The sequence below is a fragment of the Coffea arabica genome, chromosome 11c, assembly GCF_036785885.1.
Source record: "Coffea arabica cultivar ET-39 chromosome 11c, Coffea Arabica ET-39 HiFi, whole genome shotgun sequence".
Taxonomy (NCBI): domain Eukaryota; kingdom Viridiplantae; phylum Streptophyta; class Magnoliopsida; order Gentianales; family Rubiaceae; genus Coffea; species Coffea arabica.
The window spans coordinates 43,727,993-43,753,692 of NC_092330.1; the positions used below are offsets into that span (position 1 = coordinate 43,727,993).

General features: G+C 37.7%; 5 protein-coding genes and 1 long non-coding RNA gene across 16 annotated transcripts; 3 read left to right on the forward strand and 3 right to left on the reverse strand.

The window, feature by feature from the left end:
• Positions 1-212: 212 nt before the first annotated feature.
• On the forward strand, positions 213-1,064 carry LOC113716269 (uncharacterized). Its single transcript, XM_027240558.1, has one exon. The coding sequence runs from the start codon at positions 213-215 to the stop codon at positions 1,062-1,064; it is 852 nt and encodes a 283-aa protein (XP_027096359.1).
• Positions 1,065-2,760: 1,696 nt separating this feature from the next.
• On the reverse strand, positions 2,761-7,158 carry LOC113715633 (AMSH-like ubiquitin thioesterase 2). Of its 8 annotated transcripts, none has more exons than XM_072070480.1 (9): positions 7,093-7,138; positions 6,288-6,370; positions 5,786-6,051; positions 5,497-5,641; positions 5,036-5,098; positions 4,850-4,924; positions 4,196-4,258; positions 3,751-3,803; positions 2,761-3,236 (listed from the first exon to the last, which is right to left on the reverse strand). In XM_072070480.1, the coding sequence occupies exons 3-9, from the start codon at positions 5,848-5,850 to the stop codon at positions 3,062-3,064; spliced, it is 639 nt and encodes a 212-aa protein (XP_071926581.1). In that variant the 5' UTR covers positions 5,851-6,051; positions 6,288-6,370; positions 7,093-7,138; the 3' UTR covers positions 2,761-3,061. The 8 variants fall into 8 exon arrangements, 6 of the variants coding, with proteins under 6 accessions (XP_071926581.1, XP_027095694.1, XP_027095692.1 ...); XM_027239893.2 differs by having other exon boundaries at positions 5,497-5,586; positions 7,093-7,135; XM_027239891.2 differs by lacking the exon at positions 6,288-6,370 and having other exon boundaries at positions 5,497-5,586; positions 7,093-7,158.
• Positions 7,159-7,648: 490 nt separating this feature from the next.
• LOC113717335 (pantothenate kinase 1-like) lies at positions 7,649-14,443 on the reverse strand. Of its 4 annotated transcripts, none has more exons than XM_027242137.2 (10): positions 13,943-14,443; positions 12,655-12,864; positions 11,874-11,920; positions 11,612-11,728; positions 11,111-11,230; positions 10,415-10,509; positions 10,233-10,326; positions 9,587-9,718; positions 8,285-8,397; positions 7,649-8,191 (listed from the first exon to the last, which is right to left on the reverse strand). In XM_027242137.2, exons 1-10 carry the CDS (start codon positions 14,034-14,036, stop codon positions 8,095-8,097), a joined length of 1,119 nt encoding a protein of 372 aa, XP_027097938.1. In that variant the 5' UTR covers positions 14,037-14,443; the 3' UTR covers positions 7,649-8,094. The 4 variants fall into 4 exon arrangements, with proteins under 4 accessions (XP_027097938.1, XP_027097937.1, XP_071926580.1 ...); XM_027242136.2 differs by having other exon boundaries at positions 7,649-8,079; positions 13,943-14,437; XM_027242138.2 differs by having other exon boundaries at positions 8,061-8,119; positions 13,943-14,440.
• A 2,152-nt stretch (positions 14,444-16,595) lies between these two features.
• LOC140016775 (uncharacterized) lies at positions 16,596-17,368 on the forward strand. Its single transcript, XR_011822983.1, has 3 exons — positions 16,596-16,680; positions 16,813-16,839; positions 17,260-17,368. It is a non-coding gene; the product is annotated as an uncharacterized lncRNA (long non-coding RNA).
• Positions 17,369-17,463: 95 nt separating this feature from the next.
• Positions 17,464-21,797, forward strand: LOC113715726 (type 2 DNA topoisomerase 6 subunit B-like). Its single transcript, XM_072070576.1, has 8 exons — positions 17,464-17,535; positions 17,659-17,679; positions 18,536-18,732; positions 19,350-19,497; positions 20,177-20,369; positions 20,473-20,603; positions 20,971-21,241; positions 21,468-21,797. The coding sequence occupies exons 2-8, from the start codon at positions 17,659-17,661 to the stop codon at positions 21,500-21,502; spliced, it is 996 nt and encodes a 331-aa protein (XP_071926677.1). The 5' UTR covers positions 17,464-17,535; the 3' UTR covers positions 21,503-21,797.
• LOC113715727 (galactinol synthase 1) lies at positions 21,739-23,777 on the reverse strand. The gene is made up of 4 exons (XM_027240017.2): positions 23,436-23,777; positions 22,527-22,847; positions 22,261-22,395; positions 21,739-22,155 (listed from the first exon to the last, which is right to left on the reverse strand). Exons 1-4 carry the CDS (start codon positions 23,775-23,777, stop codon positions 21,937-21,939), a joined length of 1,017 nt encoding a protein of 338 aa, XP_027095818.1. The 3' UTR covers positions 21,739-21,936.
• Positions 23,778-25,700: the final 1,923 nt, after the last annotated feature.

Sequence of the window (25,700 nt, forward strand, 5' to 3'; positions counted from 1 at the left end):
GTGTGTAGGCACAACTACCAACCTCCACCTCCCCATTTATACCACCCTTACTGACCCACTCATCTCTCCCCCTCATTATTCTCATCCCTCTATCCTCTTCTCTATCTACTACTGCTGTATAACAAACAGAGAATCCTCCTCCAAAACTTCTCCATAATTCCAGCAAGAATCGCTCTTACAGAATCTTAGGAAGCTACAGAAAGAAACCAAAGATGCAGAGCATTACTCAAGAGTTCGAAAAGCACCTGAAGCTCGACGAAGAAGATGGTAAAGAAAACGAACAAGAAATAGAATCCCACGGTGAAGATTACGAAGATTATGATGATGATGAAGACGAAGACGATTTTTCTTTTGCATTTGATGGCGTAAATTTCTCAACTATTTCAGCTGAGGACGCGTTTGATAACGGTCAGATCAGGCCGGTCTACCCCTTGTTCAACCGGGATATTCTGTTGGGTGGTGGTGTTGGTGACGGGCAGGATTTGGAGACTTTAAGGTTGAAAGATCGTTTGCCCAACGTTAAAAACGTGTTTGTAGAAGCTGAGGATGATGGTTTTCAAGCAACGACATCGTCCTCGACGGCCGATGAGGAAGCAGTGGGACCCTATTGTGAGTGGTCGAAGAAGGTGGTGGAGGCGCTGACGCCGAAGGGTTGTAAGAAGAGTAGCTCAACGGGGTTTTCGAAGATTTGGAGGTTTAAGGATTTTGTGCATAGGAGTAACAGTAATGGGAGAGATGCGTTTGTCTTCTTGAACCATCCGACGCCGTCAGCGGCGGCTCCTTCTGCTGCGGCGGTGAGCGCGAGGAAGGAAGAGAAGGCGGCCGAGGGTGTACTGTTGAAGAAAGTCGACGGGAACAATGGGGGCGTTGGAGTGGAAGCAAAAAAGGTGAAGAAAGTGAAGAAGAGTAAAACGGCGGCGTTATCGCCTCATGAGGTGTATATGAGGAGTAAAGCCAAAGAAGGCGACCGCCGGCGTTCGTATCTCCCTTACCGGCCGGAGCTTGTTGGTTTGTTCACTAATGTCCATGGTGGTGGTCTGACAAGGAACGTGCATCCCTTCTAATCGCAAGAATTATATATATATATCTATATAGGATTTTTTTTTTGCTATGTTTTTTGTTTAATCTGCTGAGTGTAAGTTAAACACTCCCCCCATTCATTGATTTGATTTTCTTGTATCTACCTAAATTATGTTTTCGTGGAATTTTATAACCACTGTCTAACTTTAGTAATAGGCCTAAATCTGAAAAACTCATCACTGATTGAGTTTATGTAAATCTCCGATTGTATTAGTTGTGTCCTCTGGCATTTTGGCTTTATGCTGTTTGCTGCCATCAGTTGAAGAGGCTTGAAGCACGGAAATAAGATATTTCATTCACAATTCACATTTTAGGTATATGTTGAATTTGTCATCGAGATTTGTTTTTGGGGGTGGGGGCGGGGGGAATTTGGGTTGTGTCCTGGAAAGAGGTGGGGAGGTTGCGGGAGACAAAAAATGAGTTGGTGGAACACAATTTTGGCATGGATTCCTTGTGAATTTCGTAGAAGTTTAACGTTGTAATCTTGTGAGGCCAATGGCAACAAGTATTGCCAAATTGTCGTTTGTAGATGCATGCAATTATACGGAGGAGTTCTTACAGAGAAATATATTGATACACGTGAGGTGAGGTGAGGTGAGATAAAAAGACGATTGAAAAAAATGTTTTGATATACATGAGATGAGAAGTGATTGAAAAATGTAAAAGTTTTCTATTAGAAAATCACAATTTGTTGGTGTATTTGCTTATGTTGAAGTTTAATCTGAAACAAACAACTGTTTTGTGGAAAAAAGGGTAGGTGAGTGGAGATGAGATAACCTCCAAAGTTGGGAAATTGCTCTTTTGAGATGCATATACTTCTAAATTTGTAACATACAGAGGTAGATTGGTTCGAGGGTTAATTGTTGAGCACCTACAAAACTTGGAAATGGACCAAAAAAGTTACTGGAGAAATATGAAACTTTGGATTCTACTGTTTGAGAGTTTTTAAGCAAAAATAGCATTGTAGTATTTTTTGAAATGTGATGCAAGTAGAAAATGTGTTAACCATATATACCCAAAAATTTCAAAGAAAGAAAAATTCTTATGGATTATGGTCGTTGGCCTATTTGGCTTCAGGATTTGTTCCAAGTTCACGATGATTGCAGAAAAAGCTTTGGTACATTATTGTTCCATGGTTCACGGGCTCCCTGGCTGAATCGTTCTGCTCCGACCATTGCAGAAAAAGCTTTAAATCTCAAAGAGAAAACCAGAGCAAAAATGTTACGATCATTTCAATTCAACATCACGGGGAGACGGTCCCAACCCAACCCTTTGAAGCTTGTACAAAACCACCACAAACTAAGCGCTTATTGTTTTCCGGTGTCATGGGCATCACATCTTTTAGAATTTATATTTACGTCCCACAAACATTCAAATGTAGACAGACAATTTCTGGGATTTCAGCAGATAACAATTAACTCTCTCTCTCTAGAAGGAAAAATGCAGGCGGGGTAGACATAAGATGAAGGTTTTGTTTATCAGCAAGGAGGCCACAAACAAGACAAATAAATTGCTAATACAAATTGAGTTATATTGTTGAAAAAACTAGATCATGGCTACAGTACCACCGAGGCACAAATTCTTGGTCCTACGGCACAAGAGGCCAGAAACATCAAATCAAGTGACGAGGAGGAAAACAAAGAACACCAAGAAGTATCCAGGGAAGAAGACAAACACATGTTACACCACGATAAAAAGTTCCATTCCTCAGAAACTTTCTGAAAGCTTCAGCTACATTGTAATATACACACAAATCAAGTTCACTGCCATCTTAAACATAACACACCACACACAGAAATAACACACCACACACAGAAACGTGCCCTTCTGAATGTAACCACTTTCTTCCGCATTCATCCACTTTTCTTTTTAGTGTTTGATCATATGTATCCTGTCCTGCACCGTAGTCTGTTTTTGAGTATTTTAATACTCCACAAAACATAGAATGAATGACGAAAGAAGGCAAGATGTCACGGCAGCCTCATCGTAAATCACATACTTCCAATCTCAGATTTGGATTCATATACACATTGGAACAGTTCTCATATATGGAACTTCCGTCAGCTGGTTGTGCATGAGAATGAAATCCCTTCTCTTTGCACTCCTTCAGGATGCTCATCCCAACAGGGTCAGACAGTCTAAATACGCCATATTTCCTGAGACATATATATATATATATATATATATATATATATATATATATATAACGATCAAAACCTCATTCATGTGAGTTAACATCCAAGAAAGTTTGCACATTGCACCTTAACTTTGTGAAAGTGGGATCTAAAAGGTGTGGGCAAACATCCAATAAATCAACCAAGTCCAAGTTTCATATTGAAGTTGGTTCTGTGAATTTCTCTTATTCATTATCCCGTATGAATTATGGCGAGTGCTTGTTAAGTCTGCCTTTTATGCTTCTGCATGCAATTTGTTGCGTGAAATAGTATTACCTCCAAACTCAAAACTGAAAATCCAAAATATTCAATCAAGCATGCGACTTCCTTTCCTGAATAGGACTAATCAAAGAATGAATGTAACTTTTGACTGATAAAAAGTGAAACGTGCCAGTGTGACGAACATTTATATTCATGAAAAGAATCTGCAGAAAACCTCCATTGTTGATGGTTCTTTGGACGAGTTTGCAAATCTGTGATGGACTAATTAGATTACCTTGACTCGTCATTTGGAGCCAGAACAATGCCAACAGCCTCAGGTACCATAACCTTAAAAGTTTGAAAAAAAAATTAGAAATTGACAAAATTTACCAGAAGCCTGAAAAAGAACAAAATACAAAATACAACCAACGGATACATCTCTTAGCTAAAGTTATAACGCTATTGGTAGCCCAAGACACTATCAGAAAGTAAGCATAGCCTCTTTTTGGTAAAATAAGCACATATCTACAGATACGTTAGCATATTTACTCCAGAAGGATCCTGCAGTTTCCAATACCTGTGGAGTAGTTTTGCAGATTATTTAAAAAGATTTTGGTCAATAGATCTTTACAGAATATTGGGAAGTAAACTACAGAATTTCAAAGGGTCTCCAGTGAAGTAAAACCAGCCGAATGTACCCACACCAAAAAAACAGCACCACAAAACTTGAACTTACCTACCTGATATGAATATTGAGTGTGCAAATCGACTGATGACATGAAGCAGCTTTGGGAAGGATGCGTCTGAAGAAAGAATAATAGATCCATTTATTCTTAGAATAGAAAGAGATCTATCAAGCGGATAATAATTTCCAAAAACCAGAAGTATGAATGAAATCAAAAGAAAAAAAAAATCCAGTATTAATAGCCAATATACACTAAAAAGCAAAAAAGGAAACACAAACCAAAATAGCACGATGTAAGCAAAAGCTAGTCGTCAACAATCCAACCAAGCCAGATAGGCAGCTTAACTGGTCAACTGCCATTTGGTTCTGTCCAGTTTATGCGGTATGCAAAATAAATGTTTAGAATTTGATACTGAACTAATCTGAGTGCTATTTGGTTCTGTCCAGTGCATGAGAGATACAAAAAATGTTTAAAATTTTGATAGTGAACTAATCTAACCAGTCTAGTTTCTATCAGTTTGGTAAAATTTAACAGGTTTCCAGCTTGTCCAGTTTTATTTGGATCAAACTGACAACAGTTTCTGTCATTCCAATCAAACCTGAAATTCTAGTTAGTGGTTAATAGAAATGCAAAATCATTGGGCATTTTGTAAGGCAACAAGCAAGCTACAGCAAACTTCTAAGTATTGAACTGGAAAACCAAGCATACATGAATCCATCCAATCGGAACAAGGGACTGTTGACTTTGTATGGCAAATATCTCCTCCTCATTTAAAGCTTGACACTGTCAAGGATGATACCAAATTAGCAGCTTGAACACAATGCTGCGAAAGAGACCACTGAAAATTCGAAATTCAAATCAAATACGATGTAATTTAAGCATCAAATAACTTACAGAGTTGGGTGTGGATTCTTGTTTAGGCACTATCAAATTGGTCACATAGATGTTCCTCTCTTCCTGCACAAATTTTGATAAGAGCAGGAGACTACTACTCAGTTGAAGATTCTTTTTCAAGTAAACAAAGATCCTCAAGCAGGACAGCTGATAATTCCATAAAAATGTCTTCTAGAGCCAAACATTATGCCTCATGTGCCTCGAAGTACACCACGAGATGCTTAAGTGGTATTATATGGGACAGAAGTTACAATTAGCATTAAAAAAATGAAAAAAAAGCTCTGTGTATGTTTGAAAATGAGTGCAAAATAATGTGATCTGAGTGAACAAAAAGAGTATAGATTAACTGAAAGAGGTCATCGACCTACTTATATAAAAGCCATGTGAAGAATTTCCAGAGCTTCACATGCTGGAAATATGCAGTCATGATAGAAGATGGCCAAAATTAACATAGATCTTACAAGGCAGGCACCAAGAACTCCACAGGTCTCTAAACTGTTTTTGGTGTTCTCAATCGCAAGGTCAAGAAAATCTTCCAGCAACCTAGCTGACTGAGAAAACCAGAAAAGTGTCGGATCAACAATTGCTCTAGTTAGTTTCTTGCTCCTCCAAAAAGAAACACAATGTTAATTATTTGGGATTGGAGAATAGAAAAATTAACGAAAAACAACACTTGGAAGGCCATAACTCAGGCAAATAGGTTATATTCCAATACCAAGATAAGCAAGGTAGTAGTTTTATGGTCCTTACAATGTGTACATCTTTGAGGGAATTGCAATCTGCTGGCTTGTTGATTGAAGATTCCGGATAACCATCTAGTGGAGCAGGACTACCACTGAAACGTGAGATTTCAGCCCCATGAGGCACAGTATGTGTAAAGGAAACACCAGTGGAAGGAGAATTTATTGTGACGGTATGCACATCAATCTGGCCAAAAACTCCAGCAGCCATGAAAATATCAGGGACACAGTCAGCTGAAACCAGATGCTACCAGTGCCAAATTTTGCCGAAGATACCTAAACATTGACAATAATGTGTAACTAAAACTAAACACACAATGGGTATTCCACTATTCGTTAATAGCCATTCAACTTTATGAGAATCGAGCAACCAATTACACCAAACTCTACACTGACTACCTCAAGTTCGCAAAATTAAGAGCAGCAAAAACAGTAACACTATGACATCACTTGGCTTCACCTATTGAAAACCGTTTGGCAATCAGAACTGAGCAAAAAATAGCGAACTTTACCATAGGAAGCACTATCAAGACAGTAGCTTTCTGACTGCAGTTCGGTAATCTCAGCTTAGACAGCAAAATCATTGTCATAACATCTGTAAAGAAACTCAAGGTTTAAGCTGCTTATAACAACTAGCATATCAACCTAAGCTGGTTCTTACACTTTCTCATTGCTTTACATCAATATTTACACTTTCTTACACTTTCTCATTGCTTTACATCAATCAAATGTGCCCACTTCGTGATTATCCACGTCTATAAAGATCAAGTTTTTAATACCCACCTCGGGCACCTAATTTTAGAGGATCCAGCAGTAAAAATGCCTACTGTCTAGTCTTGCCTTTCAAATTTTCTTACCTGTTCTCAAAAATGAAATGATTCATAGCAGAGTCACACACCCACTATAATGATAAAAGGATTCAAAATTTGCCAGCCTCAATTTCGCATGCTCATAAGTGCATATATAAACATCATGCTTTGACATTTAAACAATCACCAGTCGACTTTCATTCGAAAAGCTATGCATCCACGAGTTTGTTCAGCTGAAAGTGAAATTGATTTTTCCCCCCTTGTTGAAAGGATCAAATTTCCAGCTATGTAACAGCAAATATTTTACCAAAAAAATAAGCATCAACCCTATACTCGTTCAGAAGCCGTATTTTATTAAGTTCATAAGGGTTATGTCACACAATATTGCCATGATCTCTTTCAAAACTTTGCAGTTGGCCCTATTAAACAAGTCGTTAATAAACAATAACAGTTGTTTGGAAGAGCTGTAAACTTCACATAGACATGATCAAGAAAGAGAGAGATGAACCTGGGCCAACAAGGAATGAGTTCAGTCATCAACTATCAGCTCTGGAGTCCAACATTAGATTTTTTTTGTCTTTATTCTTAGGGTCAATTTCAGAAACCTCCCTGAGGTTTCTAATAATTTCACTGGCCTCCCCTAAAGTTTATAAAATTACACAAACCTCCCCTAAAGATAAGATTTTGATAACAAAATTAGTACAATTAGAAAAAATAATATTAAAAAAATACTTTAAAAAGAGAGATGAAACTTCTATTCCATAATACGCCTTGTGCATGTATATAAGTTGTGTTAGTAAAAGAATAAAAATAATTAGAAGCTAAAAACAATTAATACACATATTTCACCGTTCAAAATGTTCATATTTAATAATTAAATAAAACAAATAAGCAACGAAACTACTAATAATCACAAGATTTAACAAAGCAGACTAGTAATATCTTTTAACATGATGTTTGTCAGCGCCTTCTTCTAACATCTATTCTATCGTTACATAATTGATTATATAACTATAATAAAAAAAAAAAAAAACTTGGACAGCTGTATTTTTGGGGGCCTTGGATGGACTAATCAAGCAACGACAATTGCCTTCCTTTTTTACCTTTTTTTGTTTGGGTACATCAGAAATTGCTCTAACAACTCAATTGCTCAGTTGCACAGTGCATTCTATACTAATGTTCACATTTACATCTTTTGAGTATTGACCTGTTGTTTAGGCCGCCTCCAGCGTACCACTTTCCAGAAACTGCCCTAACAACTCAATTGCTCAGTTGCATGGTGCATTCTATACTAATGTTCTCATTTACATCTTTGAGTACTGAACTGTTGTTTAGGCAGCCTCCAGCATTCCGTGAAGGTTTCGTTGGGACTTGTTCCACTAAATGATGGGCCTTCAAATCAGCAAAACCGTCCTTCCTATGACTCATAAATGCTCCCAAAGCTCCAAGAAAACCCTCGTGTCTCAAAAACATTGCTTTTGCCTCACCGTTGGACCTGCAGGAAGCCCATTCATGAGAAACAATAATGACTCGACCTGCAAGAAGTACATTCATGAGAAACAATGAACACTTCCCTAACGATGGAGCTTCTTGCAGCGTTGCAGCAACTTACGTTTTGAAAGAAAGTTCAAGCAACGACATTAAATAGCAGGTACCAAAAGTTTTTGGGGTCAAGTTTTGAAGTCAAGCAGGTTAGTTACCAGAAATTGACTCCCACAGAAATTGTGTCCATCGTGTAAGCATGACCCCGAATGAAAAACCCACCGAAAAATATTCGCTTCAGTCCAAAACGAAGAGCATTCAAGTAAGCAATCTGGGGGAAGAAATATTAAACACAAATCAGAAATTGTACAATAACCAACAATAGGACATGCAGTCATATCACTTCTTCTTCTTTTGGGTATTGTGTTTTTTTTTGCCTGAAATAAAAAATTCATTTCCAAAAATCTGACAGCCACAACTTGATATACTTTGGTAACCATGAATACAGCAGTAAAGGAATATCTTCCAAACACAGCTCCAAAATTTGGTCGAGGTACTGTTATACCCTGCCTGACTTTACTTGGAGAATACAATTCAATCAGTAGCACAAAAGTAAACCTCAGAAAGTCATTGAACAAGCAGTTGCCACCATTGAGCATTCTCAGCAATGAAAAAGAACAATTGCGATGGGGCAAAATGTCACATTAAAGCAATGGAAATTTATAGTATGTATAGCCCTCCACTACCCTAGGGATTTTTCTCAATAAAATGGCATTGTACCTACTTGATTAGCTGAGTGATTAACGTATAGGTTTAAGAGTGTGTAGTAGCCTCCGTGTTCAGGACTACAATATGCATTACAATTCCACCAAGTTACCATCTAAGTCTAACAGTCAAATAGTCTGACATTGCTATTGTCACAAGACAGTTTATCTATGGCTTGTCACAAGCGCTTCAGATTTTTAGTATCAAAAGAGAACCTGTTTTGCTGCTTCTGATATTCAGCTTTTTTGCCTACAGAAAAGCTAAAAGCAGGTTTTAAAAGCAACTGATAACAGAAAATAGCTTTTTTAGAATCAAAAGCTAAAATTAGGTGTTAAGAATCATTTGCCAACAGGCAGTTAATTTCTTTCCCTTCTCTATCCCCCAGTATCCATCATTTCTTTTCTTTAAACGACAGAGAGAAATGAAAGGACAAAGAGGAAATGAATATGACCACTTCCTTCGAAACTAGTGAAAATGGCTCTTCTAATTTGGAACTGAGAAAATAGTAAGGGGAATCTTTTTTGCGGCTAACTAATCACATCGTATGTAGCTAAAAAAAAAAAAAGAAATACTATAAAAAATTGAGCATATGCAAAAATAGTAATCTAATTACTATTTTTAAAGAGAAGATAAAGGTCTGATGAAGATAAATCAAGAGTTCTAGGAGAAAACAAACACGAAGCCTGTAATCTTTCTCTAACTTTCATGCAGTGAACGACCTAAAAAAAGAAGACTTTGCAAGCCTCTTATCTCACCTGTCCAATATTGTTTGAAATCATTCTCAAGAGAGACCGTGCCACATCTTCAGGTTTGTACTCTTCAAGGTCTTTATCTTCGGAAACTGCCTTTCCAAAGCTAGAAGCAATTGCTGTGGAAGAAAGTCCAATCTACCACCATGACCAAGAAAAAAATGTCAATAGTTACAATTGTTGAAAGCCACAAGTAATCACCAAGAATAGAATTCAGAAAAGGTCAAAATATTGATTCTGTCTAGAGGCACTTTGCTACGAGCACGAATTACTTGCTTCATAATGTAAATAATGAAATTCATATTTTGCAGTGGCAATTATCACATAGATGCCCCATATCTTTGGTGACTATTCAATCCTGTCAAAATGGTTGACCCGTCAGCTGATTAGATAACACATTATTATAATAAGGCTAAGAGACATAAGAACCATGTACATACTCTGTCCAATCTACAAGGTATATGTTGCTCAAGGGCTATGCCAAGAACTCCAATTTTTGGGAATCATATTAGTGCATCAGTTTTTAGAGGTTCAACAACACAAATTTCTCACATAATTCTCAAGTTTCTTCAGACTCGAGATCTTCTTTCAATGAATTTGCTTAAAGCACCAAAAAAAAAATAGAAAAGAATATAGATAAAGCATTAAATACCTTGGAATAGTCCATTCCACCATAGATGTCTCCAACAAGCATATCTATTACTCGGTTGTTACCAGAATAACTCAACCCCAGCAATTCATCAAAGCTGAATGAAGATACAACAACGATTGTTGGGATGGATGATAACGAAAAATTACAGAAAAGCACCACCTTAAAATATCTACGAGGCCGACCTCTTGCACTTCGTCAAAAGTTTTCCCAGCCCCCAGAAGGTGCCACCTCCAACACTAGTTCCACTAACTCGCTCAAATTTCCCATCTCCATCAACCTAATCAAGTAACAACATGCAAACTAATGAGAAATCCAAAAGAAAATACTAATGAATGTTTAGCTGGATGTGACTTTCAGAGCCTGTAAGATTGCCTATTCAATCTTACACACGAAAGATGGAAGTCGCTCTGCCCTGATACATAAATGCAGATATTTACAATATAGAAGTCTAGCAGATAATGCTTTTGTCTCTTCAATTTGTATTTAAGGCTCCTTGTTGGACCAAAGACAAGAGGTCATGATCTCAATCGCTGTTTGTCTTGCTTTCAATATGCAAGTGAGTCTCAAACCAATCAGCTAATAATTACCTACAAAAATCCCAGAGATGTCTTGCTTTCTGATGAACTTTTATGTCTACGACTCTATGTTCCTATTACTATTTAACAGGATTTAAAGAGTAGCCTATTTGCAAATTCCTGCCATGTGACCTAAAGTGATGTAAGCAAGTTGAAGGTGCAAAACTGAAATATACATGTTGTCGAGGATGCTGTTACATTAAACATCCATAAGTTACCATTTCTATTCTTCTTCCCTCCACTTCAAAATTACTTCCTTCAGTTAAAGTAAAATTCGCCATCATCATAACCTAGGGAACTCACCTTGATCATGCTAACACCGGACCCAATATTGACAAGGAGATAAGGGTATAAATCATTCTGATCAATCTGCACGTACTCCTTCTGACCATCCATGTATGTATAAGCTTCAAGGCTGGCTGCCTGTTCAACGAGAAGGCAAAACAAATAATATGTCTGTCATCCAATCGTCTATGAAGCAACAAAGATATTCAACAGAACTGATGTGTCTATTAGCTCCCAGCACTCATGGTAAGGAGGTCAATAAAGAAGGCTACACGTGATGATACAAATCAAAGATGTCCAAAATCTTAGAGTACAAGCTCAAGTAAGGTTAGCTGAAACACATAGAGCTTATAAAAACAGGAAATTATCCTCAATACAAACCACTTACTACAGATTGACTTAAGAAAAGAAATGGCATGCAGAAGCAAAACTATCAAGTATATGCATACACACTTCTCTTTTGTTACCTGAAAAAAGAATATTAATCATAAACATATCTTTGTACTCTAGGAATCCCACCTTAAGCAAAAAATTTGCACCAGCAACAAGAGAATTCATTTCATCAACCTTGTCCAGAGTCATTCCAAGCTTTTCTTTGAAGAGATCAGCAAACTTAAAAGCCCCACCTCCTGTAGCCTTTAAAGGAATTGTAACTTGTTATTCAATTAATCTTTCATCTTAGATGATCTCTTAGGACGAGGGGAAAAGGTCACAGTTCCATGCATGGTAGAGAGAGTTGCTTTACCAATATTTTGTTGACAATGTTGACCAGAAATTTTACCTTTATGATATTCTTCTCACTTACAGAAGCCCCATGACAATCCTCACCTGGATTCATAGCTTTCTGTTAGATAATAGGAACCTGAAGGTTACATCATTACATACCATGACATAACTGCACTATGAAAATAGGAGAAACTTCTTAAGCTATAAAAATTATGAGATTGCTGGCATGAATGTCAAACTATGTTTAGTAGCACGTTTCAGATAGAAACAATCCTACTTAAAGTACCTTTTATAATCTTGCAATCACAAAGCATGAATGACCTCAGACTCCGTAGTTATAAAGATTGAAATACTCTTGAGGAAATAAACAATTAAAGTAGAAAAGAAAAGGAGAGAACAATGTCTTCTTCAACTATTGCACATGCATAACACTATCACAGAGCTAACCTCAAATAACTTCTCTGAGCTATATCTTCTTCCTTTGCCTTCATTATCGATATAAACATATCCTTTTATAAGAAAATCAAATCCAGCAATGTTTGACTTGACTTGCCAACACAATAGGATTTTACTGACCTATAACATCTTATTGAAACTGTTTCTTTGAGGCTTATAATACTTAATAGGAAGAGTTCAATATAAAATCCGTTAAAAGTCATTTTTATAATGAAAAATTTAACCTTCAAATTTGGATGTAAAGCACCTTACAAAAGATGTTGCCCACAGGCAGTCAAGAAGTCTTATACCTCAGGACCAAAGTACATCACAATGCTAAGACTATGAAGTGGTACTGGATGTACAATTTACAGATGTAGTCATCATGACAAAGTACATACCATTCCGATGAAATTGCTTGGAAGACATAAATTCTAGGCACTCATTGATCTTGCTTGTTTCAAACTTCCGAAAGTGAAGCTTTCCTCTGAGGACTGAGCAATTTGTATTTCCATTAGAAAGTCCACAACTTTCCTTTGAAGACAAAATTCCCTGTTGATGCTCTGAGCCACTATTTTCTCCGCAGAAGTACACCATCTTGATGAGGGAGCCTAGAAGAAGTGAAAAAAAAAGAGCATTGATGATCATGTTGGCACCTTATTAAAAGGAAGAGTGGAGACAAGATATATCAATCCTAAGTGCTTAAAGCTAATTAAATTTTGGACGCCAAGGTTGATTTGCAGCGTCACAAGGCAGACTATACATGCTTTAGACCTTCTAATGCCAATTTAACTGATAGTACACATTAAAAATTGATGAATCTATGGTTCATATCCTTGAACATAGGAATTACCTGCTGTTCCTGTACAGCAGATATCACATATGATGCTCTTGCATCTATAAATAATTGCAATGTCAGGTTATCAAATAAACTGGCTATAAGTTCAATTCCAGCTTTGCGGCAGCTAAATAGCATGGATCTATTTTCCGCTGTACAAACTAAGAGCCAGTTTAGAAGCTTTTTGAATATCAAAATTTGGCTATTTTTTGCTGGAGTGATCTATTTTGCAACGTCACACAATGAATATAATGCCAAGAAACGTTTTGTGCAGCAAGCTCTGTCCTCATTCCATTTGCTATAATTCCCGAATACTAAGGATGTCATCTACCATGTAGGCAAACAATTTATAGCACAATCTATTCTCAGTGAGAATCAAAGAGGACTCCTATAGTGAACTCCAGTCATGGTCAGGGTAGTAGCCCAGCGGTTGGATGCTTGCTCCATAATCCTAACGGTCAAAAGTGCAACGGTTGACGCCCAAGAATCAGACAAAGGTAAAGGAGCTACTGAAATTTCAGTTCCTCCATTCAAACTCTTGGAATTTTATTGACTGGCACAAGAACTTTAGCTCCAGGGACAGTAAGACAATAACCAGTACCTAGACTTCACACCTTCACACATGTTCCAGGAAAATGAAAACCCACGAATCCTGTAACTAGTCTTTCAACGGTAATCAATCAAATAGTTGTGTGTGCATGAAATCATACGATTAAACACCCAAAAGTTCGCAGTATCAAATAGATATACACTTCTCGAAAGCAGAAGATAAAACACAAAATCCAACCAAGAAGGAAAGTACAGGGAAAAACAACAAATCTCAAATCGAAATAAGCAGAATTCGAGCTTACCTCCGATATCAAGAGCCAGGTGTGATACTTGTTCGACACATTTGTTCATCCCTCTCCCCTCCAATTCTCCTTCAGTTACTCCATTTCTATCCATTTTAAACAGAGTCAAGAATCAAAATTCCCTTATGATCTGCCACCAGCTCAATCTGCTCTATCCCTGATCAATTCTCCACGGATTTGGGAAATATATACATATATATAAGGCATGCATAAAGCAATTTGTTCTGTTTTAAGTTGGGTTACCAAACTCGAATGCGGACTCTACCTAACAGTGTTGATCCAATTAGTGTTAGGCTAACACTAATTGGATATAGTACAGAGAAAACGATGGCGTGATGACCCAACATCCATCTTGGAGGCTTCTAAAAATATGGTAGTCAAGTAAGTAATAATTAATTTGCCTTTGTTCTCCAGCTGATGTTTTTGCCAGAGCAGTAATTATCCAGCCAGAGCGAGTTTTCCTTTTATGACAAAATTACCCCTTCAGAAGTCAGCATGCCCACGGGGCCCCACTCCGCAATCCCCACTCCCTCCAGTAAGCATCTCCTGTTCTGCCCTTTTCATTCAACAGTTTTGGCGGTTGCTTCACCGTTTCCTCTGCACCACCTTCAATAAGTGTAACCACCGCCTCCTAACCAACCTTCAACCCTGGGTGTAAGTAACACACATTTCTTTAGTTATTAATTTTCACATTTGTGGATTGTTTAATCGCAAGTATTGATTTTGCACCTGAAAACAATTTTTAGCCGTTGCTATTTTTTTCAATCGGAAGGTTTTACAATTAGAAGATTTCAGACTTGTGACATATAATCCTTCTCACCTCACCATCTAATTTAATTATTTTCGTACCATCTAAAGAAAAGCAAATTCATAAAGGGTACCCTTTTTTATCTTTTGAAATTGGAAACTTTTTGTTTTTATCTAATTTGCTATCGCTCGTCATATTTGAACCGACCGCATTTTTGGCTCCTTTTTAAGACTTTTTTAAGAGCTTCCTGGACATCCCACTTACGTTTGAAAAAAAAAAAAAAAAAAAGTCTTTAATAGCTTCTTAGGGTCTTTAATTTTAATGGACAGACTATAATGACAAAAGACAATAATTCTTTCTAATTTCATGGATTACCCTTCATATTTTTCACCCGCATTTGTATAACACTGTAGAGGTCATGTACTACTCTGGACTTTAGTATAAATTAGACTATGACTTTTTCAGTAATTGGCTTGCCCCCACTCCCCAACTAATGTATAAAACCACAAAAAGAAAAAAAATATATACATATAAGGGCCCTGAAATTATAAATCCAAATAAATAACCCCACGGCTTTACTTTATTACTTTATTGACCGTTTAAAATTTGACCAAGTCAGCAAAACCATAGAATGAACGCCCCAAATCACGTTTCAGTATTAACGCAGGCAGCTGCTTAAACACTTACTATTGGGTTTGTTCGAATTGAATATTAAGAGCGTGTTTGGATTGCATTTTTCATGAATTTTTCGTTGAAAAATTACTGTAGCGATTTGATGTATGTGAGGTAAAAAGATGATAGGAAAATGTGTTTACAGAAAATAAGACCATTTTTCGATAAAAAATAACTATCCAAACAAGCCCTAATTATTTAGGCACACACAAAACAAAAAGTAGTATAATTATAATTTTATATTTTAATCACTTTATATTTCACGTACATTTCATCACAAACTATTTAAGTAATTTTTTATCCAATCACAGTTGTGCATAATAATTTTATATTTAAGCTGCGTATTATTACTAAACTTCTTTCAGAAAAGACAAAAAAAAAAAAAAAAAAAACCGAATGGAGCTTAACTTGACGACCCATGCAATGCAACCGTCTCTCACTTAAAAATTTATCCCCTAATAAAAGTACAGAGAAAAGAATATCAATAATTCAAATTTTCAAGGACCAATCAGAATTCAGGATACAGCTTCCACTCCTGCTGCGCTTGCGCGGGAAAACACATACTCACGCAGACTAACTAACAAAGGGAGCGGTCACTGGTCTGGTCAGTGGAGCGGAAGAAACGATTAAGAAGAATGGAGGTCTCTTCCGTGCAAAATCTCTGCAAACATGTGAGAGTTCTAATAACCGTTTCTTCTGCGACGATCGTTTCCTTCCATCATTTCATCATATCAATGATATTTCATAATAATTTTTTTTGTTGTTGAAATTAACTTTTTTCACAGTTAATTTTCTGCGCAATTCAACGATGCCGGATGTCCGCTGAGCTTTGCAGAATATCAATCGTTCTGAAACTTTGTCCAGAATTCAATCCTCCGCTCGTTCGAATTTCAGGCATCATTCTCGAGTTCTCTCCCTCTCTCTCGCCGATTACTGTTTATCTTTTTTTAGTTGTAATTTTCATTTCCTTATATCCCCATATTTTTGCTCAAGTACCGAAACCTGACCGTGATTTTTGAATTGGTCGCACTTTAAAAATAGTCTAAGTTAGCCTGATTAAACAAGTAGCCAAAGTGTTGTTGTTGTTTTTTCTTTGGAGAGATTGAAAGGTAAATTGAACAAAGACTTGGCTAGCTTTAGTGTCCTTTTTTTTTTTTTTGGGAAAAAAATTGGAGTAGAGATTAGCGTGGTTAAACGACGTTTTTTTTTTTGTTTTGGGTTTTGCTATAAACAGTTTCTGATACTGGTGTTGGATGCAACCCGAAAGAGTTTGAAGCTCTAAGATATGCGACTAATCCTATATCTGCCAGCAAATTTGGTGAGTTTAAATGAGAATAACATGCTTGACATTCTTATTTCTCAAGTTAGTGATTTCTGAAGCTCAAAACTAGTTCGTCTTCATGTGACTGGACAATTGCCTGAAAAGTGGATTTGGTTTTTGGCTTTGCAGATGGAGTAATCACTATTACCACTACGGGTGAGTTCCGTTTTCTTAAAATGTTTCTTTTAAATGCTTGAAAGATAGCTTTGACATAATAATTACCATCAAACGCGTAATTACCATGCGTCTTATCTAAGGGGAGGTATTTCAATAAAATGGACTATTTCAGATTCGGACGTACTTGATAATTTTGACTTGGGCCAGGACTAAAAAGTTCTACATACTTTGAAACTTCTGCTTAACATTTCTTTCAATCACTAAGGAATGACGATCAGCCAGAAGTACTCATCGTCTGACCGATCGTCTCGGACACCTGCAAATGGCTTGAGAAACAAAGGGATGGAATGGCTAATGAAACCTAATTTCTTTTCTAGATTGATCTCAAGAAAGACATGACTCACATTGTACCTTCCTGAATTATCGGTAATTCTAAGCCAATGTATGCCACTTCTGCAGGCATTTCTGATAATGAAATCCATAATTTCAGCTTGAACATAAATGAAACCATCTCCTCAGGGAGGCTGACAAAGCTATCTTCAATTTCGAAATGTGGTGCAAAATTCAGGCATGCCATCTTCTATACCGTAGTTTCCTTTCTCTTGAAGACATTGTTCTCAATTATTTTCCTCTTCCTTTTGTTTGAATTCTTCTTGTAGTGGGACTGAAGCTGTGCTATCAACAGCTGAAAGCTTAAACGACTTGCAGAGTGACATAAGCTTATTTCTCCAAAAGGTTACATTCTTTATGTCCATTCTTTATCAAGGAACCTGCCTGCTTATTTCTGAAAGCATGGCATTGTGCGAACTGAATCCTTACCTGTTATTCACCTTATCTCTCTTATGGTTTATCCTGCAGATGTCCATGGTGAAATTACCTGTACGTTCCAATCACCCTTCTCAATAATTTGTATGTATGGCATCTGCGATTTTGTATTCTAAAAGAACGTTGCATGGTCATGTAATCATGAGCATATCATGGATTTATGGTGGTTAGATGTGCAAATTCGACTACTGGTCTCGGGGACAATGCTAGACTTGGTCGTTGAATCTTTCATTCTTATGCTTTTATATGATTAACTGATGTACTTTGAGTTGGTTGCTATCTCAATGGACACTGGCAATGATTACGCCGTTTGCAAATGGTACCGATATTTTCCTTCTATGACATTTACCTAACAAACTTATTGAAAATTTTCTTAGCTACGGTAGAGGTGTAATTTGCAGTTACTATATATTCAATGAAACTCGTGATTAATCCTGGAATCAGAACTTGTACTCATTCCATTTGTTCAGTTTCTTTTCAATCGCGCTCTACAATTATTTTTTTTATTTGGTCCTGTGAGCATGTGATGTATAGGGAGGGAATTTGGCTGGCCAGGATATATGTCAGAGAAAAGTACTGCGGATTGCAACTCTTCTATCTTTACATGAACCCCGGATGAATGTTGTTGATATTTTACGTTGGCCCATGCTAGATCGAGCTCAATAGGCCAGAGCTGCCTAGGGTTTTGGGTTTATCAGATGTAGTCATAATTTTGGAAAAACTGTATTCACTATAAATGTTTCAACAGTAAGCAACTCTTCAGGGATTTTCAACCCCTAGTGTCTTTCTCACAGTATTATATATTATAATCAGGTTTCACATGCAAATTACGGGATTACCCTGAAACCAGGCCCTTGCTAAGGCTAATTCAGCAGACCAGTAACAATGATGAAGTGACTTTTTTTTGCAGACAGTTGCTGTTGAATTATTGGTGGACAGTCTAGGTGTACGGGGTTCACAGTTACAGAGTTGTGTTCTTGCAGTTGACTGCAGTCCTCTCCCTTCTTCTGCCACAAACATTGAACGTCTGAAGTCAGGCCTTGAAGAATATGTTCTCAAGCATGGAAATAGACTGGAAAATTTTTGTCAATTGTGCTTCTCAACTGCGTAAGTTTTTGAGAAATTCCATCTTCTGTATGCTATAACCTGTTATGTTGTAGCTTTATGCCATTCAATGGACTGAATTTGATGGTTTGGAAACTCAGAGGTGTTCATATTCAGTTAAAGAAACAAAATTCTCTCCTAGTCAGCTATATTCAGGGCCATATTTCTGTTTTTCTTGTTACCACATTCATGACTTTAGTTTCATTCATTTTAGGTCAATTTTGACAATCGATTTCACTTCCCAATATGCAAACACTGTAAGGTTGAGTTTTCCACATAGAGGAACTTTTTTTGGGTTCCTTCAGTATGTATTCTCCTTAAACAAATTTGACCTTTGAATACTATTGTTGGTAATGACACTTACGCCCTGAAGAATCAGTTTTAGAGAAGAAAAGGAGTTTGTATTCTTTTCTGTGTCAAATCATCACTCATCTATTGCTTTCCCCTGTATTTGAAGATTAATTTGAATGATACTGGTTTGTCCTAAAAACTTTTTTCTTTTGGTGGCAAAGAATTCTCAAGAATCAAGTTGACCTAAAATTTTTTCCTGTACATGCATTGCTAGAATCCAAATTTAGCACACAACATGTAAACAATATAGGTATCCTATTATGGTTCAGGGAACATCTGAAGGTTGGAACTGGCATGGCTAAAGGGTCAGGTACAAGTCAAAGTAAAAGGCAGATGATGGAAGCTGTCGTTGTTATTAGTGAAACATCAGAACCAGCCTTTCCTGCCTGTTGCAGGCCCTTTGGCAAAAGAACAGAGGTTCGTCATGATCCACGTTTTGCTTCTTTGGTTGGTGCTTCTAATAAGGAGACTTAATCTTATTCGTTTTTCAAGAAATGCTTTGTAACAGAGTGTTGTTGCTGCAATACCCAAATCACGGACATAGGCTTCACATGCATGTACATATCATGCTAGTTTTGCTTAAAATTTATGAGAAAATAGGTGGGTAGGGCTATCTGACATGTTTGCAAATGCTTCGCTGGTAATTGTTGAAAATGATTGCTCTTCACAACTCAAATGATTACCATGTCCAACTCAACTTTGTCAGCCAGTATTTGTTACTTGAGGGGAGTGTGTTGTTTGAAATGGTTCTTGTCAAAGTTCTACTAGATGTGAAACTCTAGGAGGGAATGCTTATGGTTTCTTAGCTTTCTGTCCCTTCTTTTCCCCCATTATCTGACAACCAAATTATACAATCTATTGAAATGGGCAAAGATTTACAAAGTTTATCTTCTTAATTAGGCAACAGAAAGTGAAAAGGATTTTTATGGTCTGTCTATGACATAATGCAGCTGTCTGTGCCAAAGAAATGTAGTATGCTAGCTTAATGATGTAAAATCTCCTTCCTATGTTATAAAAAAAATAAGTTGAACAGAAAACCTATTAATGCATTTGTGTTTGTCTGGGTTAACGTTTGATGGTGAATATCTTTCTTCAGGTCTTCTTTTTTAAGGACTTCACACCTTGCTCAATTCCCCAACCATCTTTGGATGCATTGACAAGCATCAAGTGGAAAGATTATGGTCTTACCCTGAAGAGGATTACTGATCAAGATGATATTGCACTTCTGGAATGGGAAAACCTGCCACCAAACTTCCACATTGACATTGCCCTCCACAGTTACCATAAAGAATATCCATTGTAGTCTGCTAAAGATCTGAGGATATTTCACCATTTATTGTGATATCTATATTTGGCATATTTTACACGCGTCTATTTCTTAACTTGATAAAAAGGTCATGATGGTACCTAGCGCAGGTAACAGACAAGCAGACAAAACATTCACCAGAAAAGCTCTCAAGCTTGCGCTCGATGAACTGAAAGAAACCAATGATAAGGCTCTTCTAAGTTCTCATGCACTTAAGGTATGTTTTCTCCTCCATTAGGACCTCTGATTGTATTGCTCTTCTAGAAACGTAACAGCACAATGATAACCTAGACTTGACATCGGTAAATTTTACTGACAATGAAATCTTAGACTTTACGTTGGTAAATTTTACTGGACGAAATCTTATTGAGTTCCTTCGAGGCCATGACCAAATTAAATCTCAATCCTAATTTTTTATTTGGCATAACTGTTTCTAGTGGAGTGCTTTTGCTTCTAGAGGCTACTTATTTAATGACTTATGTGCATGATTTTCATTGTCAACAGCTATTCTTAAAGACCGAATTTTTCTTTCGTCAGTTTAATCAAATTTTAAGCTAATCTAAAAGCTTGTTGCCTTTCTTCAGATTTGCAATTATGCACCTGACCTTGCGAAAACAATTGCTGGCCTAGTTTTGTCATCATGTGACATCAACTTCAAAAAAGAGTGCTTCTCTGTTCTTGGATTGCAATGCCAAAAACTCGAGGCAAGTGGCCTTGAAAACTGCATAAAGGACAAGATACTATCCGCCATAGGTTCAAATGACAGAAAGGCCCAACGAACCAGAGAACCTGCAGCTGTTCTTTTTCAAAATGACTGCTTCCAGTTGGACTTCCAAGACGAAGAATATGAAGATGGTGAGGAAATGTTTAGCTCCTTAAATTTGTAGAGAAATTTGAAGCCAAACGAATCTTGATTTTGTGACCCGCAATCTCCCAAATTGAAGTCTGAGATCGACTGCCTACCTGTTTTTACCAGTGGCGATCTTTTTCATTTAATGCTTTCAACTATGCATTCCTTGCCACAGTGGTCTATGATATATTTCACTGATCTTTAGTGGACCTTCTCTCTAAATATCCTAAGGACATATTCGGTCTACTATGGATTACTGGGGATAGTGGTGATCAACATTTTTCAACCCAGATGACGGGACAAATGTCAACTTCTCCCGGTTTGAAGAATTATTACTCTGCTGATTCTGACATTCAGGACACTATCTCAGTGGTGGAACTAGGCCCTGTATCTTCCAAGTATGACAGCTTCAGCTGCCCGTTTTCTTTGTATAATGTCAAAAATGTCATTTTAGAAGCTAAAATATCAGCATATATATTTTCATGAGACTTTCGATACACAATTAAGAAAGAGATTATTTGATTGCGATTTATTGGTGAATTACAGAGAAATTACACGCTCCTTTTCAGTGCTAGATATTTATTTGATTGTGATACAAACCAGCATTGAACTACATATGTGGCCAAAGTATACGGTAGAGCATAGGATTGACTTGCACCAATGCTGGACATACTCCCGAGTCTTTGGATTTACGCTTATTCTAAGCTGCGGAGGGAGCTGGGACGTAGGATATTGCAGGCTCAGGCATGAAGGCCATGACTGATGGTCTGGAGAAGGTCTCTTCCTCTGGGACAGGGTCTTCAGCCTTGAAGTCAAGGGAAGCATCATTGTAGACATCCCACCATTTCTGAACTAACATCTTGATATCTTCTCTGTCCATATTAGCTTCTTTGCCTGTGTACCTCCATGGTTTTGATCCCTATTTCATTGAATAATACCGGATAAATGTCATAAAAGTTAGCAAGGACTATCGTTCATTGCCGCCAATAGATAAAAAGCGTGCATATATAGGGGAATTGCATACCGCAGCACAGTAGTGAACCACTTTAACTTCATCGAGTTCCACGTTCTCCGGATGGCGCCAAAGCATCGCTAGAACCAAATTGTACGCCAAAGAAATGGGTTTGTACGTAGTTTGGAAGAACATGTTCAAGAAATCCTGTTCCATATCCAGGTAGAAAAATTGTACCATCAGTATTTAAAACTTGGTCCGTGGTGCATGAAGTGTGGATTCTAGTTAAGACCACGGAAAGGGTATTAAGTGGTAGTGGCAGCAAAGATGTATCAGACCTGCTCTGCAAATAGTGTTGGCGGAGTGATTTGGAGAGTTTCAAGCAGATTTTCGTAGGTCAAACGGCTGGGCTCAAAGACAAACATGCCAGCGTTGAAATACAGAGGAGGAGGTGAACCCATCTCAGCTGGCCAGGTAACTTTGTCCGGGCACTGTTGGCAATATCCAATGGAGTACTGTGGGGAATTACTCCAAGTCTTCTCGCAGAAGCAATCCATCACTGCATAAAAGTATCCATCTGCTGCCTCAAACAGATGGTCGATGTTGTCATAAACTTGGATGTCTGCGTCTAGGTAGATCATCTTGCTGTACTCCTCAAACTGTCATGACCACAGTTATTTGATTAGTCACTCCTAATAGTAACCCAAATATGATTGCTCTAAAATACAAGACAGAAATGCTTGAACGGCTTAAACATAGAGCTGTGGATTAAGGATTACTGTAACATATTATAGCACCACTCCTGATTATATAGATAGAGTGTGGCGGTGATGGTTTTTTTCCTTTTATTATTGTGGTGAAATAATGAAATTAGGATGTAAAAGGATATTTTTCTGGCTTTTGCGTTTCTCAGCCTTTGTCTTGGGGCTTCTTTGTTTCTTAAGGAAGATTCTATCTATCAAGTGGAGGTCAAGCTTAACCTAAGCTGATCCAAGTGACATGGGCCATAGAAGATTTTGGCACACAAACAGGAAGCAGAAACAGATACGCTTCACTGAGTCATGATGCCTTAGGCAATGGCCTGATTAATGTATGCCTTCCTCAATCCAATCTACATGCATAGATGCATGTAGAAGCAAGTATAGAAGTGGTGAATCTTGCTACATGCAAGTCTATGGCTCTATGCCATGCACACATCTGGTAGACCTATTAGACCAAGACTTGAAATTTTTTTCAGGTTTACTTACGTTCCATATGCGGAGCTTGGAATAATTGATGACATAGTAAGCCATAGCAAACTGAATCTGGTTTTCAGGTGGGTAAATGGGCTCAATTTCACGAACAATGCAACCCTGTGACCTTAATATTTCCCGATGTTCCTCGGGAACATCCGGGAGGATGGCAACCACAAGGGGGTAGGCACTGTTAACCTTCCTCAGACCTTTGGCCAATCCAACCACTCCTTTCACGTAGTCACCATTTCCAGCTAAAAATGTAACGTACGCTCTCTTCGAGTAGCCTGTGTTGCTGAGTGTTGAGACTTTCCCTGCGGCGGTGAAGGCTTCTGCGGGTACTTCTTGAGGGGCCATGGCAAAGCTTGATGTTGTCGGGTGGATGGGAATGCTTTTCGAGGAGTGTTGGGGAAGTGAATTAGCAAAAGCCTAGGAGGAGGAGGAGGATGCCTTCGTTGCTGGGTTCATCAATGGCATCCTCAGCCTCCTTAAATAGAAAAAATAGGAAACTCACATGCACGGTAAATGAACCATAAATGAAATTCATAAAAATTTATTCTCCTTTTCCTTTTCATTTGAGGAAAATATAAATTGTCTAAAGTCATGGGTCATTGTTAAATTTGACAGGAACGAATGAATGACGACCATTTTTTGCAGCTCACCTTACCCTTATCATGTTGATGAAACAGCTAGGATTTGCTAGAATGAGCCAATGAGGGAGAGTCAATTGCAAAATGGTCTTCGTATTAAAGTCTTTTTCGCTTTTAGTTAATTCTTCGTAATTGGGAATCGAGGGTAAGGAAATGACAAGGCTCTGGAGTGGATGTCCTTGTCTTTGGGATATTTATTAGAAAGATTTTTTCGGGTCTGATATCTAAATTTAAAATCGGATTTGCGAGTCAATAGAGCATATTTGATTGGATCAAGAAAAGGAAACACAGGGGGCGTAGATAAACCATGCTTCGATGTCGTGAAAATTACTACACCCTATACTATGGAGGCTTTCATCTTGTAGCTTAAGCACGACAATCAAGGAAAAAAACACAGTCCCTTTTGTGCATTTATGATGATCAAAAGTTCTCATGTACATTTGTGATATGCATTAATCGCACACCTTCAGGTCAGATCCATTCTCGCAATTATTTCGTCTTATTTGTTGTTCTTCCCTTCCCCTAATCCGACACAATCTTTCTTTTCTTTTCGTTATTAGTAAAAGAAACCAACCGGCTTGGAGAAGCTGCTACAATTTTTTCTTTTTTTTTTAACAACGAGAATAGTTTGTATAATAGTCGAATCTAAGGGGAGGAAGTCACAACTAGTGATTAGAGAAAGGCAATGATTGAATTTTTGACCTCCCATCACCACCAAAACTTTAAAGACGTCTCGTCTCGGTGATCGACAACCCAAAAAACTGTTAGAATGACGTCTTGGAGATGCTGCTAGAGAATGCATGTTAAAATCCATACAGGAAAAACTGCCTGACCTATGATGCTGTTGTGAGCGATGTCACATGTTGAAACAGTCTTGAATTTGCTTAAAATATTGAATATTTTAGCCTCATATTTCCAATTTTTTTAGGGCGGTTGGGCGGGGGGGAGTTGCTTACTGGTATGCACTGACCTAGAAACTTGTTTAGAATACCAGAAACTCCCTATTTTTTGTAACCAAAATAAATGAAAAAGCAAAGAAGGAGGGCCGGCCATCGACCTTCTGAACTTGTAGCCCATAAAATCGTAAACGCATCATTCTTGTATTCTAAAGCATAGAAGATGGAAACTCAACACCATCAATTTGCTTTTTTCTCAATTACCTTATTTATATTACTATTATCCTTGGATTATTGGAACATTTGCATTAAGAAAGCGGCAGTGCTGAATTTGAAGAACTGCGCGTCCGCAAGAACCAATACAACGAACAGCAATTGAAACCAACAAAGGAAACAAAAATTAGGTATTGATGTTGCTGAAAAGCAATAATCACTTCGAGGAAGAAGAGTTCAACATGTGGACGCAGACCCTACAGTAAATGGCTACCATGCAACAGGGAAAGAGGGAGACGGCCAAAATTTGCAGGCGGGAGAATTTCTATGGAATTTGTGCAGATGGCAATCCCAGAAGCTTGCATGTTATGATGGTAATGACAAACGCGAAAAGAGGATTCTCAGCGTCCCCGAGGTGATGATAATCAGGTAATGCGATCAAATTCTCGATATCGATTTTCAATATCTTATCAAAATATGCAAGAATTTGGAATTTAATCAATCATTCGGAAAAACAAGAA